At 50.6% G+C, this 20,231-nt stretch overlaps 2 protein-coding genes across 2 annotated transcripts; one reads left to right on the top strand and one right to left on the bottom strand.

Annotated features, from left to right (window-relative positions):
• The first annotated feature begins 1,923 nt into the window (after window positions 1–1,923).
• Window positions 1,924–20,007, top strand: SUSD3 (sushi domain containing 3). Its single transcript, XM_065879868.1, has 7 exons — window positions 1,924–1,941; window positions 2,032–2,137; window positions 4,746–4,847; window positions 13,528–13,716; window positions 15,296–15,443; window positions 16,106–16,258; window positions 19,812–20,007. Exons 1-7 carry the CDS (start codon window positions 1,924–1,926, stop codon window positions 20,005–20,007), a joined length of 912 nt encoding a protein of 303 aa, XP_065735940.1.
• On the bottom strand, window positions 7,559–8,312 carry LOC136124457 (corepressor interacting with RBPJ 1-like). Its single transcript, XM_065879175.1, is given in 2 exon segments — window positions 7,559–7,805; window positions 7,807–8,312. Coding segments are annotated over 2 exon segments (753 nt in total).
• Window positions 20,008–20,231: the final 224 nt, after the last annotated feature.

The following is a 20,231-nucleotide window of genomic DNA, read 5'->3' on the forward strand; positions in this document are numbered from 1 at the left end:
CCGCTGGCCCCTGCACGGCAGTCTGGCCGAACGCCGCGGAGCGCGCAGGGATGCGCGAGGAGGCTACGACCCTCAGCCGCAGGGCGAGGCCTGGGGGGCGCGTGGGGGACGCCACGCCCGCCCCGGGGAACTGCACAGGTGAGGGCCGAGGCCGCAGACCTCGAGCGGGGCTCTGCGCCCATTTCTCAGACGGGGAAGCTGAGGCGCGGGGGGCACAGCCCTCCGCGGGGTCGGTGGGTGCGGCACTGCCGCGGTGAGGCGCACAGTCGGAGGACAGACCTCCCCGACGCTCTCAGTCCGCCCAGCAGGCGCCCCAGCGGAGCTGAAGCCCAGCGGCAAGCGGCCAGAAACCAGGCGGCGGCGTCCAGCTGCCCGCCAACCCTGGTGCGCGCCTCTTCCCAATGGGGGCCGCGTCAGTGCGGGGGATGTCGGTGTGACGGACGTGGGGAAATCGAAACTGGCCTCACCTAGGGAGGTGTTCTGGATCCTCAGCTAGCTCCCCAGCCCCACTTCACAGGCGGGGAAACTGAACCTGGGAGAGGGGAGTGACTGCTCAAGGTCCCGCTGCAGCTGCGGTGAGGCTCCGGGGTCTCCGGAAGGAGGGGTGGGCTGGCTGTTATCTTCAGTGTTTGATTTCGAGATTGTTTTGTAGGGGGTTCACCTTCCTGCCTTGCTCGGATAGGGGGATTGCAGCTGAAGCCCCGGATTCGAATGTCGACCTTGCTCCATGAATGCGTCTAAAATCTAACCCTTTTAGAAACAAAGATAAAGCCAGACCTTGAGCCGCAGATGTTCCTGGAGGCTCACTTTAGGGCACACTGCCCGCTCCCCCTTAAACCTCAGGGTCTTTGCACACCTGTGCCCCAGGCCAGGCGCTGAATTGCACAAGTGGAAGCTGGGCCTGAAAGAGCAGGCTGGCACAGGTCACACACACACACACACACACACACACGCACGCACGCACACCCGGGATGCAGCCAGTCATGCTTAAAACAGTGACACCTGCCACCTTGGGGGGAATGCTGGCTTCTTCTCAGATGGGGAAACATGCCCAGGGAAGTAAGTCACAAAGCAGAGGCATGTGGCTTGGTGGTGTGGAAGCTAAGACCTGATACTGCCCCTGGTGTGGTGGGGTCGGTTTATTTTCTTTGACTCCCTTGGGCAGCCTGATGCCCAATCCTGAATTTGGTGTTTTGCCCCGTGTGTGAAGAGGACAATGTGTGTGCAAGTTGTACAGCACTGCCTGGGGAGGTGAGTGTCCACTGTGAGGTGGAGGGACTTGCCCAAGGTCAGCCAAGGACAGGGAAGGGGAGACCCTGACTACATACAAAAGGCTGTTTGCAGAGGACTCTCCTGGGGGAAAGAGGGTCTCAGAATCCAGTTCTTGCCCTCTGGCCTGCCAAGCCTGGCCCCAGCCCTATTTCTGACCGGCTGCTGTTCAGCCTCCTCCCAGATGTGAGTCCTGTGGGTCCCAGCCTGTGAGTCCTTCCCAGGAATTTAGGGTTGGACCCACACACACACAATGACCTGCGGTGCGTCTCTTTATCTCTGTGCCTCAGTTTCTCCATGTGCTAAGTGGTGGGCCCTGCATACCTGCCCCAGGCTTGTGGACAGGCCAGGGGGAGCCAGGGAGGGCCCAGTGCACCCACCCTTGCATGGTTCTGCTCCAAGGTAATGCTGACTCATCCACTCCTCTGCTCCATGGCCCCAGTCTCTTGGGCTCTGAAATGTGCACCCACCTCTCCTTGTGGGGCAGTGAAGTGATGGGTATGGGGGTCTTTAGAGACAGTTTGGCACAGCAATGGGATGGGTGTTTTTCCTGCAGTCTGTAAAATGGGCACATTATTCTGCTTTTCCTAGAGGAGGTATGAGAGTCCAGTCAGACACAGAGTCCTAGGATTCTCCCCTCATCTCCAATGCACGATGACCGGGGAGAGGCAGGTGGGGAAGGCCAGCTCAGAGCAAGGCCTTAAATCTTTATGGCCTTGCTCTGGATGGCTGACTGGGAGGCCACCCTCCCACTGCCCTTAGGCCCCTGGCCTGTCCCTGGCCCTGTTCCCAGGGCAGCTCCAGCACTCCCTGATGGAGGAGATTGTCCAGGAACACGGCCCTGCCAGAGGAAGACCAGTGGCCAGAGGTGACCCTCCCCCATGCCCCTGAAAGGGGGCAGCAGGAGGACTGCTGGGTGGGTGAGGACGTGCTCTGTGGACAGCCTCTTCGCTTCACTCCTGCCGCCCAGCCACTGGGCCAGCCCTGGGCCCATTTCATGGAGGAGACCAAAGCCCAGAGGGTGTAGGTGGGAATCTAAATGTGGTTTATGTGCCCCTAAGGCCCAGCTCTGGCCTCCCACCATGGTACAGGCAGAGCTGCTGGATGAACGAGGCTCCTTGGAGCCTCGATGTTCTCCCCTGAGAGATTTGGGGGGAATGGGGAAGTGCGCTCTTCCTGGTTTGGAATTTACCTGGTTTGGAATTTACCTGGTTATGTTCTGGAGGAGAATATATATTCTGGGTGTGTGAGCTGACCTGCTGTCAGGGAAGTGCCTGGGAGACCCGGGTCTGGACCATAGCCAAGGGCCAGGCTTGCAGTAGCTCTGAACCCTGCACCTGCCTCAGGACACACGACCTGGGCATGGGCCTTCTGCATGTGGCTGTCCCCACTGCTGCGGTCTTGGGGGGGTCCCACTCTCCATAGAGTACCTCTGTACACGTCACTCTTTAATTTCTCTTTGAGAAATTCCTCCTGAGGGTTCCTCTTTCCACTTGGGGAAACTGAGACTCAGAACTGAGACTCAGAAGCGACTTTCTAGTCCCACAGGGACCCAGGCCCATAGTGGGCTGGTCCAGTGGCCTGCTTCCCCCCATCACCCCACTGTACCTATTGTCCACAGTCACAGCCAGCATAAAAGGTAACTTATTTACCTGGTCTCAGCGGGTGAGGTCAGGGTTTGGGGGCCATGTTGGCTCCAGAAAGGAGGATGGGAGGGATGGTCCTGTGGTCCAAGGTTCCAGATAAAAGATTAACAAGCAAGGATTGTTCTCACCCGCACTGGCCAGGCAGGCTGGGGGAGGCATGGGCTGGGAGGACAGGCTGTCTAGGTCAGGCCATGCCTCCCCTGTGTGTTAGAGGTGGGAGAGAGCATTGCCTGGGGCTGGGGAGTGAGCTGGGAGTGTCGGGCGAACACCTGATGGGCAGGTCTGCCTCTCTACTGTCCAGTGAGCCTATAGGGTTTGCTTTTGTTTTGTATCTTGCTTGCATCAAGTCCATTCCCTTTGTTTTTTTCTGTTGTTTTTCCTCTCCTCTGAGATTTATTTGTACATAGTAAAAAAGATAGTATCATGCAGGGTGCAGAGAAAAAAAATGCACCAGAGGTTGAGGGGTGCAGGGGTCCAGCCAAAGGAAGGCTGGGGAAGTGTAGCATCCAGGGTCTGAGGCGGGCCGCAAGTGGACGGGGCCAGGCAACAGGGCTGGAAGGAAAGGATAGCTGGGGGTGGTCCCCTTTGGGGACCAGTCCTAGGAAGGGTATACAGGGGTAACTGGGTGTCTGTGAGGGTTTTCAGCAGGGGATGGAGGAGGTAGGATTTGCCTCTTAGACACCAAGTGTGGGGAGGGACTGTTGGGGGCCCAGCTAGGGGGTGCAGGGGTCTCCAGGCTGTGGAGGGTGCAGTGAGGAGTGTGAGCAGAGGCTGGGTTTGCAGTGGTTAGGGGATGTGGTCTCTGGAGCCAGCTGGTGGTTTCATGGAATATCCTTAGAAGATGGGTAGACTGAAGCCCTTGTAGTCCCTTGATGCTGTGCCACCTTCCTGCCCCATCTGGGCTACGTGTCACAAGTCCTGTAGAAAGGTCTGGTGGGGGCCCTGCCAGTGTACACCCGGGGCCTTCAGAAGTCTGTGGGCCTCAGTTTCCTCATCTGGAAAATGGGCCCAGCCCAAAGTGTTTGCTGGCCTTCCAGGCCCAGAGAAGGGATGCAGGCCATCCTGTTGGAGTCTGGCGGGTGGCGGGTAGGGGTGGCAGGTGCAGGTATCCTGGGTGCTGTGGACTTGGGGTGGGGGGTAGGATGAGGTATTGAGCCTACTCCTAGGCGGCGTTCCTGAGCTCCCAGGCACAGGCTTAAGGTCTCCACCAGGTGGTCCCACTCTTGTCACCCCGGGGGGCAGGTCACCCTATTTTGCAGGCTGGGAAGATGAGTCTGAGCAGGGCAAGGACCAGGTCCAGGAACTGAGACTAGAGGTGGTGGAGCAGGGTCAGACTTGGTGGAGAGGGGCTGGGTGGGGTTTGGGTTCCTAGCAGACCAGGCCCACTTGGCTTCTCTGCCTTCTCCTCTGAGCCTGGTTGGGCTCTTGGATTACTGGGTGTTGAGCTCCTTGCCTCCCACGTAGGGGAAGGTCACTGCAAGGAGGGGGCCATGGGCAAGGCTCATCCTCCCTCTACCTTTCCTTACCAGAGTTATTTCCTCTGACCTTTCATTTTCATTTTTAAAAGAAGAACCGTTCAAACAATACACTTATGCTAAGAGCAGGGGCTCCCTGCCTCTGATGGGCGTGAGACCCCTGTATTGGCTGGCTGGAAACGCAGAGTACGAGGCCTGGGGAGAGAGGCCATGACTGCATTTAAAGCCCTCCATTCCGAGTCTCTCAGAGGCCCCTCCTGTCCCCAGCCATGCAGAGTGCATAGTTAATGGGGCAGCGGCATTTTCGTTGGGCCTGTGCTTCAAATTTTCTCATACCTTTCCCTTAAGTCTTCAGTTGGATGCACACCATGCAGGCATCTGCAGGTCAGGCTTGTTTCCTTTCTGTGGCGTCGCCTCTCACCCTCCCACCTTGATGAGGCTCCAGGAGACAGGACAGGCTCTGGGCCTCTTGGGGTGAGGGGTTAGTTCTGTCTTTTAAGATGTGTGGCCCCCTTGGGTGGTGAAATAGCGTGCAGTGCTGTGTCACGATGGGCGCCCTTAACCATAGCGGAACCCAGCAGTAGCACAGGATGTGGCTGTTGACAGGCGAGCCCTTTCCCTACGACAGTGGTGGTTTCCTGGCTGGAGCTGGAGCTGGAGCTGCACATCATCTCAGTCAGCCCCTGTCCTGCCCTCTGCAGTATTTACAGGTGGGTCAGAGGACCAGATTGGTGACCTGGTCACCCAGCTGGTTAAGTGTGGTTTACACCCAGACACGTTTGGCTGCAGAACCAGCCTGCTGCCTCTGTTTCTGGAGCTTTTTCTCCTGTCTGTGACTCTCCATGCCAGGGCCGTTAGGTAATGCAGGGTCTGGGCTGTGCTCTGGTTAGGGAGCTGGACAGCCACCCCTCATGGCTTGGCAGGCCAGCTGGGGCATATCAGGCAGTCAGTAGTGACGCTTGAGGCGTTCTCCCCACATTTAAAATTTTTTCAAACATACCACAGAGTTGAAAGAATTTATAACCACACACCCCCCAGCTCTAGCCTACCCATAACTTTTCAGTAGGCCTGCTTCATCATATCTCTTGCCATCTCTTTGTCCCTCCCTCAAGGCATCTTACTTTTTTGATAAAGTCCTAGTTGCATCTTTAAAAGATGAATACAAGTTTATCCCTTCCTCCTTTCATTCGCCAGGCACTGGTGCAGGTGCTGGGCAGACAAGTGTCCACAAAGCTCTCACCCTTGCTGATCCCCCCACAGGGGCCTCCCTTCTCTGAGGGCCATATGGGGCCCGGGAGAAAGAAGATGCTTAGCCATGGAAGAATGGAGAAGTAGCAGCTCTAAATTGGGGACTGGGAAGTGTTGGTTGCCCGGTGACCCTGGGGAAGGGGCCACGTGGCTGGCCCGTGGCTACCCTGCTGTGTCTACCCAGTTCCAAAACCCCAGTCCGCTTCCCTGGCTGGAAGAACAAACAGCACATGTCCAAGTCCACGGATCCTGAAAAAGAAAGGTTCTTCCTGGGGGAGTGTTGATCACAGCTTTCAACTGTTAGTTTGTTCATTCATTCATTCATTCATGCATTCATTCATTCCTGCTTTGGCACCTATGGAGACAAAGCGTGGTGATTAATTAAGGGCCTATACTCTGGAATCAAAGTTGGCATCCCTCTGTACTACTGAGTACTAGGGGACCCAAGACCAGTGAGGGTAATCAGGAAATGTCCGATTGGAGGTTCAGGGTGGGTGCTGTGTCCTCCTTGCCCTGTCTCCCTGGGGCTCCCAGCTCAGGCTCCCCCACCCTTCCTGCCTGCAAGCACCTGCCTGTCCTCTGCTACAGGGCAGGACAGCCTCTCAGGTCCTCCCTGCTGTGCCCTCTGCCCCAGGGGTTATGCACCCCTTTCCCCACACCCTCACCAACCTGGTGGCCTGGTCTTTGTGATCTTGACCAAGCTAAGAAGCCAAAAGTAATAACTTAGGTTTCAAATCTGCATTTCTTTAATTAAAATAAATATTTCCCCTGAATTTTTTTTTTTTTTTTTTTACTGTCTGTCATTCTTTTAATGATGTTTCAGAACAAAGAAAATGTCACGCAGTTACATGGGGCTTTTGTTTTAGTATAGCGCACAAGAAACATTAATGAACAGAAAATATTTTTACAGCCCCAAAATAGATCACTTACAAATATTTGCCAAGTTCATTCTTATGGGATTCATGTAGTTTTGTACTTAATATAACAGTTTACAGAGATGAAAAAATAGAGCTTTTTTATTAGAAAGACAATAGTACATAATTTAGCCCTTGCTAAAGGTATTCAAGAAGAAAGTGGAAATATTTTTATTTCCAGGTAATTGTCACATACAAGTCTCTATTCTCTACTTCTCCATTCTCTTTGCATCACTGTAGTGTACCTGTCTCCTGATAATGCTCTGTGCATCTTCCCTCCTCTGTATCTATCTGTGCCATGGCTTCTGGTGTCATTTCTTCTGTCCCACTCTTCACTGGGACTTCACCATGGCCGTCTTCTTATTTCTCTTGGCTTGTAACCACCATGACTTCTGCTTCGGCTTCTCCTACTCCTCTCATCCCTGCTCTGGCTTCTGCTGCCTCTCTCATTTCTTCCAGATCCTCTCTCCTCTGGACTCTGGTTATGGCTTCTGGGCTTTCTGTCAGAATCAGAATGCCTCCATTTGCTCTTCTCCCCAGAACTCTCTTGTTTTAAAAACCTAGGCTTTTCCCTGTTACTGTGACTGCCAGAACGTTCTTCATCAAGTTTTCTCTTCTTAGACTTGTCCGTCTCTTCAGAACCACTGTTGTAATTTCCTGAATGCTTGTTTTTCTTTCTTTTCTTCTTCTGTTTTTTTTTTTTTTTTGGCGGTATGCGGGCCTCTCACTGTTGTGGCCTCTCCCGTTGCGGAGCACAGGCTCCGGACGCGCAGGCTCAGCGGCCATGGCTCACAGGCCCAGCCGCTCCGCGGCATGTGGGATCTTCCCGGACCGGGGCATGAACCCGTGTCCCCTGCATCGGCAGGCAGACTCTCAACCACTGCGCCACGAGGGAAGCCCTCTGTGTTTTCTTTTTTCTTTGTTGTCACTCTCACTGCTGCTTTCTGAAGTGCCACCAGAGGAGGAAGAAGAAGAGGAGGAGGATTTGTTTTTATGTTTTTTGTGTTTACTTCTGCTCTTCTGAAGCTTTTTCTTTTTTCTGTCTTTTCTCTTTTTCTTTTTTTTTCTTCTCAAGTTGATCCAGTTTCCTGAGAAGTTTCTGGTTTTGTTTGGTTGTTAGTGACTTTAAAAATTTGACTTCTGGATCTTCTTCACCCTCACTTGCAACATATTCCTGTGATGGATCATTTGCGGTCAAGTTTCTCCCCAGTACGTTTCGTTTCAGTGCAAACCCACTGTTTCTCATCTCTGCTTAGCTCCAAGGGGTGCATCGATGGTCCTGAGCCATCAGTGGGAACTGAACTTGCATTAATTCCAGAAAGACCAAACAAAGGACATTCTCGATCTGTATTGACATGACCCCATTTGTGACATTTAATGCACCTCACATTTCGAACCTGAATACCAAAGGGCTGATCTCTGATGTTCATGTCATCTTTGGCATATTTTTCTCGTGGGGCCCCTTTTTGCCATTCAAATTTGTATTCGGTCTCTCCTTCTGTTTCTTCTTTCTCTTTGTTTTCTTTTTTAGCCCCTGGTGGAGCCTCATACATGAAATTAAGGCCATTTTTCACATGTTCATCTCCCATAAGCAATCTATTATATGATTCTTGTTCTTTAAGATATTGTTGCATTAATTCTTCTTGTTTCTTCTTATCATATGATATTTTCTGTTCTGCCATCCATACTTTTTTGATGTTGGATTTGGAGGCAGGATGAAAGTCCTTCTTGCACATGAAATTGGCGAAGGATTTTCCCATTTTGGAGCCTGAGCTGGGGAAGGCAGCTGCTAGATCTCTCCCCTGAATTTTTTAACAGCTTTATTGAGGTATAATTCATGTGCCATACAATTCACACGTTTAAATTGTACATTTAAAGTGTACAATTTGATGTATATTCACACTTTTTAGTATATTCACAGATATGTGCAACCATCACCACACTCAATTTTAGGACATTTTCATCACCCCAAAAGGAAGCCCTGCATCCCTTAGACCCATCGAGGTCACCTCCCAACTCCCCCTCTCCCTGGCCCCAGACAACCGCTGATCTGCTTTCTGTCTCTATGGATTTGCCTATTGTAGACATTTCATATGAGTGGAATCGTACAATATGTGGTTTTCTGGTAGCTGGCTTCATTCACTGAGCGTAGTGTTTTGAAGGTTCATCCATGTAGCATGTCAGTTCTTCACTCCTTTTTATTTCCAGAAATATTCCATTGTATGGGTGGACCATATCTTATTTATCCATTTATCAGTTGATGGACATTTAGGTGGGTTCTACTTTTTGGCTATTATGAATATTGTTGCTGTGAACATTTGTGTACAAGTTTTCATGTAGATGTGTTTTCCTTTCCATTGGGTATATTGCTAGGAGGGGCATTGCTGCATCTTTTGGAAATACTCTGCGAAACTGTTGGAGAAACTGCAAAGCGGCTGACCCATTTACATTCCCAGCTGCAGCGTGTGAGGGCTCCAGTTTCTCCACATTCTTGGTACACCAGTTATCATCTGGTTTTTTTTTTATGGGTCTTTTTCATGGCGGATGTGAAAAAGTACCTCCCTGTGCATTTAATTTGCACTTCCCTGAAGCTAATGATGTTGAGCATCTTTTCATGTGCTTATTGGTGGCCACTGGTATATCTTTAGAGAAATGTCTGTTCATATCTTTTGCCCATTTATAAATTGGGTTGTCTTTTTATAATTCAGTATAATAATTTATACATTCTGAATACAGTCCCTTATCCGATAGATGATTTGTAGATATTTTCTCCCACTCTGTAGGTTGTCTTTTCACTTTCTTGATAGTATCCTTTGAAGCACAAATTTTTTCATTTTAATGGAGTCCAGTTTATCTATTTCTTTTGTTGTTTGTCTTTTGGTATCATTGAGAAACCATTGCCTAATCCAAGGTCAGGAAGATTTACTTCTATGTTTTCTTCTAAGAGTTTTTTTTAATAGTTTTATCTGTTATATTGAGGTCTCTGACTCATTTTAAGTTAATTTTGGTATATGATGTAAGGAGAGCTCCAACTTTCTTCTTTTGCAGGTAAGTATTGTTTTCCGGGCACCACTTGTTGAAAAACTGTTCTCTTCCCATTCAGTTGTCTTGGCACCCTTGTTGAAAATCAATTGATTGTAAATATGAGTTTATTTCTGGAGTTTAAAGCCTTGCATTGGACTATATGTCTCTCTTTATGCCAGTGCCGCTGTTGTCATCACTGTAGCTTTGTGGTAGAATTTGAAATAAGGAAGTACGAGTCCTCCAACTTTGTTCTTCTTTTTCAAGATTGCTGTTTGTGCTATTCTAGGTCTTTTTGCATTTCCTTATGAACTGTAGGATCAGCTTGTAAATTTCTTCAAAGGTAGCAGCTAGGATCTGTTAGGGGTCATGTTGAATCTGTAGATGAGCAGAGGAGCGTTGCCATCTTAAACCATGTTAGGTCTTCTGACCCATGAGTATGTGATGTATTTCCATTTATTTAGGTCTTCTTTAATTTCTCTCAACAAAGCTTTGTAGTTTTCAGAGTTTAAGTTTTGCACTTCTTTTGTTAAATTTATTCCTAAGTAATTTATTCTTTTTGATGCTCTTGTAAATGGAATTGTCTTATTAATTGCATTTTTAGTTTGCTCATTGCCACTGTACTGAAATAACAATGGATTTTTGTGTGTTGATCTTGTATCCTGCAAACTCGCTGCGCTCATTTATTAGTTCCTGTAGATTTTTAGCAGATTCCTAGGGATTTTCTCGATACAGGATCATGTCATTTAATAGAGAAGTTTTGCTGCTTCCTTTCTGATGCGGATGCTGTTTAATTTTCTTAATTAATTGCTCTGCCCCCTGGTTTGGGGCTATTTCCATATTTTTCTGTTCTAACTTAACCGTTTTTTGTGTTGTGATTTTTGTCATGTCTTACATAAGTGCTGTTTATGTAGGAAAGATGCTCTGTTACATGTATGTTGCAAATACCCACACTCCCTTGTTCTGCTGTTAATTAGGAGTCTTAAGCTCTGCGTCAGTCCTGTCTGCGGGTGCCCTCTCTATCTGTGGGTGTTGAGCAGGTCAGCCACCACTCCAGGCTTGGTTGCTCATGTTAAAATGACGATAATAACAATTTCTTCCCTGCTGTCCTCTGCAGATGATTGAGTGCTGCGTGAGGTCAGGAATCGGGGTCCTTCTTAACCAGATGTTTCTATCGGACCTGCGTTGCCGTTGTTAGTGTGACACTAATGATGGACATCTGCAGACAGGGAAGCCTGAATCCTCCCAGATGTGCAGTTTACGTGGCAGCCGTGGCCCAGCACACTTCCACCCCTACCACCCTCAGCGTGTCATCCAGCCTTGCTCTGCGTCAGTTTCCCCATCTGTAAGATGGAGATGGATGGTCTTCCTCATATGGCTGAAATACAGTGAAGTATCTATTAGGTGCCCAGCGTTGTTTGTGCTGTTCGAATGTCAGCCCCCCATCTCTGCTAGGTACACAAACCACAAGGACCACCCAGGCTCACACCCCTCCCCCCAGCATTTCAGCCTGGTGAGGCACCCCCCAGGTTCTTGGTAGGGCAGAGCTAGGGGGAGCTTGGCCAATCTCAGTCAAATGCTGTCCCTCAGTGTCACTGCCCACAGCGAGGGTCAAGGAGCCTTAGCCTCCAAAGGCAGAATGCAAGACTGAGGCTGAAGCCTGGCTCTGCCACTGCCCTGTTAACACCCTCACCCTAAGTGGGGTAGGGCCAATGGGGCCATGCAAGGGGTGGCTTGACCTCATTGAGCCTCAGTTTCCCCTCTGGACAGGGCTGGTTGTACACAGACATGTGAAGCACTATCACGGGGTATGTGAGTGCATGTGTGTGGCCCTCCTGAGTGACAGCTGCTGCCCTTGGGCAGTTCCGGGTGTCCTCTGTCCCCACAGCCTATGTGAAATGGGGTACCATGCATTCCACAGTGGATCCCCCTCATGGGTGCTTCCAGATGGATGTGGATTTTGGAGGACTCTCCAGCCCACTACAGATATTCTGGGTATATATTTTGAAAACAGAGCCCACAAAGTTTGCTGGTGAATTGGTTGTGGATTGAGAAAAAGAGTCCAGGTAGGTTCCGAGTTTGGGGGCTGGAGCAAGTAAAGGATGGAGGGCATAGTGGCTAACATCAAAGTTAGAATGGGGCAGGCCAAGTGATGAGCACGTTGGCCAGTGCAGGAGCTTGGCTGGATGTGGCAGGCCGAGTGGGCTTTTGGACATCTGTACCTGGTGCCCAGGGGACAGTCCTAGCTGGAGGTATCCCGTGGAGGACAGGGGAAGGGTTGTCTTGGGTTGGTGTGGAATAATGGGGTCCTTAGCCTTGGCAGTGCCAGCCTCTGTCCGAATCCCCACCACCGCTCCCACCTAGGCCTCGGATGTGTGGAGGGAGTTGGACACAGACGCTGCCTCTGGTCAGTCTCCCTTTTGTCTGAGACTAACTGCTTTATACACTAGTAGTATACAGTGCTCAAAATCAGAAAGTTCCAGAAAAGCAGGAGGAAGAGCCTCTTGCACTCAGGCACCAGGAGGTGTGCTCCAGAACATCGGTAGCAGCTTCATTCCGTATTCTTGAACACCGGAAACAACTCACACACCCATCAGCAGGAACAGGGAAGCAAACAAGGGCACCCATACAACGGGACTCAGCTCCACCATAAATATGGACAGCTGCCAACACACGCAGCACGGCACCTCTCCCATCATTGTGCTAAGCAAGGGAAGCCAGACACAAGGGACACGTGATGTATCTGTCACACGTGTGTGTTGAGAAGGTAGGCCCAGAGCCTCCTTGTGTGGTTCCACATCTCTACCCTACAACATAGGAGCTGTGTGACTTCAGGAAATGATTAAACCACCCTGTACCTCAGTTTGCTTTCCTGTCAAGCGGGGAGGTATTTTGTGGATTGATGAGTTAATACACGTACAGCGTTTGGAACAGCGTCCAGCACAGTAAATTCTATGTGCCAGCTGTTGGCATTGTTACAATTTTATAAGGACATCATTGTAACACTTTAGGATAGCATTGCTGGCATTCATGTCAGATGTACTTTGATTAACTGTACTGATCCCCACAGCTGGAGATGTGGGTGTAGACAAACATCCTGGTATAGAAATCCTGGCAGCAGATGCATAACTACTTCTTTGGCTAAATTCTCAGATGTATACACAGCATAAAACTCTTAATACACTTTACCAGACTCTGTCCAGAAAGGTTTGGATCTGTGCCCCCACCAGCAAGTCTGAGGGGAGTGGCTCCCAGGCCCTTGCTAACGTCACACATGTTTTTTTTTTTCTCCTTTTTGCCAAGTGGAGGAGTGAAAGATTAGCTCTCATTTGAATTAGTGTTTCTTCGGTTACTATGAGGGCAAGCATTTTCTCATGTCTGTTGGCTACGTGTATCTCGTGATTGCTTGTTCACACACCAGTCCATTCTGCTTTGCTTGGATGTTCAGCTTTTATTGACGTGTAAGATCTCTTTATAAATTAAGGGTGTTGAACCTTTGCCCTCTGTTTTCCAAATACCTTTTCCTAATATTTTCATCTGAATTTGTTTGTTTTTCAGTTATTAGGGAGTAACAAAAGTTTTTGTTTTTTACTTTTAATGAAATCACATCTGTTGATCTCTCTCCTTTCTTCCCCCCTTGATTCTGCCTTTTGAGCTGCACTTGGGTAATAATTGTCCTTTTGCTTTTATTGTCTTTAGATGTGTGTTTCTTTTAACAACACCATGGTCTTCAGAGCATCTAGATTTCACTTAATGTAGGGATTAGCTCCACTTCTGTTCCCAAGCCACTAGTCACACGGACGCCACTTCCAATTGTCTGGGTGGCTGTGTGACCTTCTCCAGAGCATCGTGTGGTCATTGGGTCAATGATGCCTGTCCCAGATGAGGGCTCCTGACAAGCCCCTGCCCTCCAGGGTGAGGTCCTCACTCTGTCTCTCCTCTCTTCTCTCCTAGGCATGTGTGTGCAAGTGCAGCCGCCCCTGCAGGGCACCTTCCAAGTACTTCATGGGAACGGTACTTCTGTGGGGACTGTCATCGTGTTCCACTGCCCCTCGGGCCACCAGATGGTTGGGTCTGGCCTCCTCACCTGTGTCTGGAAGGGGAGCATTGCTGAGTGGTCTTCAGAGACCCCCATGTGCAAGAGTGAGGCCCATTCCCTGTGAGCCGCACCCAGCTCAGCAGCGACCCCTGGTGGGGGGTTGCTGATTTTGTCACATGGATGGTGTGGGTGTCCACAGAGAAAGTTCCATGGGCCTCTGTGTAGGGTCCTGTTCCCAGTGCTGGTGGTCCCTTGGGGCTCCGTGTCAGCAGTGTAGACTCAAATCCTAGCAGCTGCTCCAAATTCTAGCTCTGCCACTGACTCGGCCTGTCATCTCCAAGAGTTACTTGTGCCGTCTGAGCTAGTACTTCATCTGTTAAGCAGAAAACTACGTTCTTTCATACACACATGCAGCAAACATTAATAGGATGTTTCGTGTGCCAAGAATTCTAGAACTGGGGAATAGGATTGCTTGGCCATGGGGCCCCAGTCTGGGGGAGGAGATGGTTTTCTAGTTGTATTTGTTATACAGGGTGTTAAAGGATAATACCCAGCAAGCATTTTCCAAAGTGAGGATACATATATTGTGTTAATGTGTACTGTGCATTGAAAAGGGCTCTATAGTCAATATAATTTTGGAAAAGCCTGGGTTAATAGACTGCAGGACTTCTCAGAGCCTTTATAATACTCATGTGGTGGTTGAATCTCTGAGAAGGAGAGTATCTGTTAGGATTAGACTCCAAGAGATAGAAAACCCAAGATAATGGGGGTTACCAAAATAATGGGGGCTATGAGAGCTTTCTCTTGCCCATGGCCCTCAGGATGGGCAGTCCTAGGCTTGTATGGCACCCCATGGTGGGGACCCAAGTCCTTCCCATGTTATGGCTCTGTTAGGCATGATCTCAACTGCATGATCCAGGCAGTTGTTACAGGATTAGTTGCAGGGCAAGGAAGGCTCTTAGAAGTTGTCCCACACTCCTCCACCCTGTTCACCACTGGCCAGAGTATGATCATGTGACCACATGTAGCTGCAAGGGAAGCTGTGAGATGTAGTCTTCAGTCTGGACGGCCAGTGTCCAGCTAGGGCTGGGGGACTAGGGACTGGGGAGCGTGATCAGTGTCCACTACAGGGGAGAGTACGCAGTGTTGTTCAAATTAGGATCCTGGGCCTTGATTCCTAAGAACATCATTTAGAACCTGATAGAAGTAGTTCTTGGTACATAGCTAGTTCTTGGTCGCACAGCTGATAATGTGCCAAAGGCCCTTTGACCCCAAACACTGGCATTTTTCTTGCTTTTGCATCTTCCTGGAAAGTGACCCGAGAAAGCACCTAGGCCCCCATAGGGTTTTACCCACTTGAGGCATTGTGAAAATAGACTGTGTGTTGTCTGCTGTCTTCTGGTCTCAGAGGCCCAGTCTGCAGTGGGTGGGAGCCAAGGGGACTATCATCACTGAACTCGCTGTCAGAGCTTCCCCCAGTGTGCCAGCAAAAACTCCTACACACCCTCCAAAACCCTGCTCAAACACCCCCTTCTTGGGGGGCAATCTTGCCTGATAGCCCCACTCCCTACAACAATTTGCACAGACCTTCACCTCAGCTGCCAGCGCCTCCCTGCCTCCCCCATGGAACAGGGCTCCCTGAGGGCAGGCTGGGCCCAAGAGCTGGACTTGTCTCACTCGCAGCTGTGCCTCCCTATGAAACCTTCGGCTTCAAGGTGGCTGTGATCTCCTCCATCGTCAGCTGTGCCATCATCATGCTCATGTCCATGGCCTTCCTCACCTGCTGCCTCATGAAGTGTGTGAAGAGGAGTGAGCAGCGGCGATCCAACAGGTACAGTGACCTGGCACTGCCGCAGGGCACCTGCAAGTCACTCCAAGACTCCTGGGCGTGTCAGGGAGCGGGGCTGCTGGGATCTTGGCATCTTGCTGTTCACAGAGCATTGAGGCCGTGGAGGGCACATGGCTCACTCGCTTGGTCTTCCATAAGACAGGTGACAGGTACACAGGGGATTGCCTCATTCTGCAGACTGTGCACACACGCACTATATGCTCTGCTCTGTGTGGACGTGAAGGGCTGACTGCACGACGGTTAACTAGGGCCTGCAGGTGGAGTCTGGCCCACCTCTACTTTTCTTCACGGAAACCTACCCTTTTATTCTTTTTGCTATTTTTAAAATTGTGGTAAAATATTTACAATATAAAAGTTACCATTTTAACCATCTTTAAGTGCACAATTCAGGATCATTAGTTACACTCACAGTGTTGCGCCACCGTCAGCTTGATTCATCTCAAGAACTTTCCACTGCCTGTCTTTGTAAGTATAGTTTTCCTGACATTTACTCATCATCCATGACTGCTTTCTCCCTCCAGCAGCAGAGCTGAGTAATTGCTCAGGAACTGTTTGGCCCTAAAATACTATCGGCCTTGCAGAGGCTTGCAGGCGGTGTCCTGGACACACATGCACCTGAATGTCCTTCCCCCATCTCTCTCCAGGGTGGCCCAGCTGTGGTTCCAGCTGAGAGGCGAGGACTTAGAGACAGTACAGGCCGCCTGCCTCGGCCTCAAGGGCCTCAACAACAAACGCAGCATCAGTGGCGAGTCCAGGATCCAGCCCATCCAGGCTCACGACAACCACAGCTTCACCACGTGGGCATGGGCAGAGCAACGGGGCGGTGGGGCGGTGGTGAGGGCAGGGAGGCCCCAGCATGCTGCGAGCCCAGGCTCACCAGGGCCTCAACTCCCATCCCTAACACAGGGGCTGATGGTCCTTCTAGTACCCGTGTCTGACCCTGCACCCTAGTGCCTAAAGTTGCCCTCCACTCTGTTTCTTTATCTTGTCACCCCTTGTCTAGAGAAGGAAGCTTCTGGACACGAGTATTATCCTTCACCAGGACCCATGGTGCCCTGTCAACTTGGTCTCTCCTCCCATCTCCCTCCCTGCTCCTCTGTCTCTCAGTTTCTATCTCTTCTTGTCTCTTTAAAAACACACACACACACTTTTTATGAACCAATACAAGGACATTTCTTACATACTTTTTTTTGACTCAAGGAGTCTAATCTTGGCTTAACACGGACTGCAGATAGAACATCTCTCAGGGTTGTTACTAGCTTTGAGTGAGCACCCTCTGACCCCAGGATCACAGGGCTGCCCGGTTTCTGGGCTCCTTAAATGGGGCAGGATATTTGTCTTTGGCAGCATTGCCTTTTGCGGACTCTAGGCCAGTGGTCCCCTACAGACACCGTGTTCTGGACTGTCTTGACATTCCCTCATGACTGCACTCAGGCAGTGTTTCTCATGTGGGTGCCCCATGGGCGGTGCTGGTGTGAATCACAGGTATGGGTCAGGCTGTCGCCCTGCAGGCACGAGGACTGGGTGCTCTTGGCTGAGATGAGTCCGTTGTCAGGTGATGAAGAAGGGACTCTGCTAAGGGTTATTCTGCTGCCCCCATGACGTCTGACCTGTGGCCTTAGCATCCAGGGATGCTCCAGCCAGAATCGGTCTGGGGTTTACAGAATAATGATTTTAATTCTGTTGCGATTCTGTTATTCCCTCTATGAGGAATGAAAATGAGTTCTGTTTTTTCCTTCCTTTCCTTCTCATTTTGTTTTGTTGTTTTTGTATCACTCTGAACTCATAGGTAATCTTTTCTCAAACTTTATTATGGGGAAATTTCACGAATACACAGAAGCAGAGGGAATAGTGTAACGGGTTTCTTGTCCCCGTCTGCTAACCTCAGGGGTCACCGTTCCCCTGCCTCATCTGGACCCATGCTTCCTATGGGCTCCAGTCCTTTCTTGGTTGGAGCCCTGTTGTGGTGCGTCCTGATCATGCCCTTTATTCTCCAAGTGCCTCCTCTCTGCACAGATGTTCTGGCCCATTTAGTGCTTTCTCTGCCCCGCCCTGGCGTCGCAGAGGCAGTCTGCTCATTTCCTCAGCCTGTCCCCACAGGAACCTCCCAGGGAACCAAGTGCTTGCCCCCGGCCTGACGCCTCGCTGTGTGACAGCTGCTCATGCCTTGTTTTCCTCCCTTGTACAGTGAGGATTATGGCAGGGCTCACATCCTGGCCCTGTTGAGGTGATACAAGTCAATGGCCTTGACTGGGCCCAGAGTACAGATTCAGTGAGTGCCAGCCATTGTTGTTAATTCTGCTCTTGATCCTGGTGTGCACGTGAGGAAACTGAGGCGCTGGAGGTGGTGGCCTGTGCAGGCGTGGCGAGGGTCTGTCTGGTCCCATGTCCACACTCAATGCACCGGGCCTAGCTGACTCCTGGAGTGGCGAGGCCTGTGGGAAGGAATTGGTTTCCTACCTCCTTCCCTTGAGCTTTTGACACACATTAGGCCTAGGTCACGATGGCCATGGCAGAAATGCCGCCTTGCGCCCTTTCCACCTGACTTGACGTGTCATTGTGTTGCCATGGTGGTCTGAGGCCCCTGGAGCTATGCTCCAGATACTTCACCTGCTGTGCTCAGGTTTGGGTAAATGCTTGTGCTTAGAGCTGTTTTTCTTTTTTGAGATGACATTTTGGGGCAATCCTAGGAACAGACTGTTTAGGCCAAGTAGTCCGAATATTTTTATTACCAAATTCTTTCTCCAGGAACCTGGCACTAGTTGAGCCATTTTTACACCTATACTGTCACTGAGTGTTAATGATTTGTTTTCCCTCGCTTACTTAGCAGGGGTGAGTTACATAGGTGGTTTTCATCAGCATTTCTTTAACATTGAGAAAGAGTGTTTTCTCCATACCTTTGCTTAGCAGTTGCATTGCTGGTTTTAGTCACTTGCACTTTGCTCTGCTGAATCTCCTGCTGATGTCTTTTCTCATAAATAGTGGAAGCTCTGTGTACATTATGGAAGAGACCCTTACCTGTCAGTTGGCTGCAAGCACTTTCCTTTTTGTTTCAGTTATGTTGGGGTGGTCTTGCTAGTGCACATCCTTTTCATATAGTCACGTTTCCTTGGCAGGTTTGGAATTTTCTGCATTGCCCGCTGCCCTGTGGCACCCTCTCCCCATTATAGACCTGTGACACGCTGTCTTGTGTCTCAGTTGGGAAACCCCAGTGGAATAGGGGAAGGAATTGCTGCCTCTCAGGATGTGCCATCCTAGGCAAGGCCCAGATACCCCAGGTCTCCCACTGATTGGTGGTGAAATCGTCTTTAGTAAGGTGAGGTTTGCCCCTTGACCTTACTTTTATTTCATAAACACTTCCCAGCACTCACATTATGCCAGGCACTGTTCTTGGCTTTTCCAAATATTACCTGTTCTAACCATGGGAGTGGGCACTATTTTTATCCCATTTTAAGAAACTTGTCTAGAATCACATAACTACTAAGCATGAAGCTAGGTTTGAACTCAGGCTCTGTGGCTCCAAAGTCCATGGACTTGCTCACTAAGCTGACTTTCCTCTCCACTAATTAATTGATTCATTCACATATTCATTGAACCAACAGATAATTTAAGTCCTACTACTGCCTAGAGCTTTTCTGAGAACTAGGTGTGGGTGGCAACATAGATCTGGGAAAGCGTCCTGGAAGAAATGATGCCTGAGGTGAACAGATTAGGAGAGCCTATACTGGGGGGGAAGGAGAAAGACAGCATCTTAAGGGGAGGAAGCAGCCAGGCAGCCTCCGGAAGTAAAGTCCAGTGTAAACGGGAGATGGGAGCAGGGCCAGGTGGACAAGGGTGGGGCCAGGGTTTTCTCAGCCTGGAGAATGGGTGGGTTTGTGGCTTGGGGGCTAGGGGAGGCCACTAGGGAACTGAAGATATGGAAGGTGGGAGATCTGGTCCCAGACTCAGAGGAGAGCCTGGCAAGTGCGAGGGTGTCCTCCAGAATGTTCCTGGGGCCCCAGTGTCCCTTCTCTGCCTAGGGCATCCTGGTGCACATAGTTTACACACACTCTGAATAAGCTCCCTTCCTCTACAAAGCCCCAGGAAGCCCCTTCCCACCCTTGGAAGGTGGGTGTGATGCTCCTTGAGTCATCCCCCTTGTATGAGTGAGGGGCCTGAGGCCCAGGGAGGGGCACCGATGGAGGGGCCTCCTTGGGTGCAAGGCAAGAGGAAACGGGCGCCCTCACCTAGGGGCAGCAGTCTATCCCAGGCCTGCTGAAGATCAGGGCCAGGGTACCCTGCATGGTGGCAGAGTTGGGGTTAAATGGGGCCCCCGCTCTGCCCCCAGGCTCACACCTCCTCTTCCTGCAGAGACCTTGGCGAGGGGACCAGAGAGCTGGCCAGCATGGCCCAAGGCATTGACAAGGACCCCTGGACCCCCAGCGGTCCCACCAGCTCACCACGTGCCCAGGTGATGGTGCATACAGCGAACCCAGGGCAGATGCTGCCTGCCTCCAGGCCAACTGTGGGAATGCTCAGACAGCCTGCAGCCTATGTCCCGGGGTGACTAAGGTGGAGGCCAGAGCCCACAGTGGGAGGGCCAGGCTGACCCCACCAGCCGGCCACTGCATCTCAACATGTGTCCAGCTCAAGACTGGTCAGTGAAATCAGCTTCCGGGTTTAGGGATTCCCTCGGGGCACTGAGCTGGGGACCCTATTTGGGGGGTGTCTGTCCCAGGGGAGCCCAGCTGTAGCGGTTTTTATAGATAGGCTTCCTTGAAACCACTGCTG

The sequence above is a fragment of the Phocoena phocoena genome, chromosome 6, assembly GCF_963924675.1.
Source record: "Phocoena phocoena chromosome 6, mPhoPho1.1, whole genome shotgun sequence".
Lineage (NCBI taxonomy): Eukaryota > Metazoa > Chordata > Mammalia > Artiodactyla > Phocoenidae > Phocoena > Phocoena phocoena.

Bases quoted from the DNA above. Each gene is read 5' to 3' on its own strand.
- SUSD3 (XM_065879868.1), top strand. The intron at 4,848-13,527 runs GCTCTGGGCCTC...CTTCTCTCCTAG, and splicing joins GGCTCCAGGAGACAGGACAG to GCATGTGTGTGCAAGTGCAG. The intron at 13,717-15,295 runs GTGAGGCCCATT...TCTCACTCGCAG, and splicing joins AGAGACCCCCATGTGCAAGA to CTGTGCCTCCCTATGAAACC.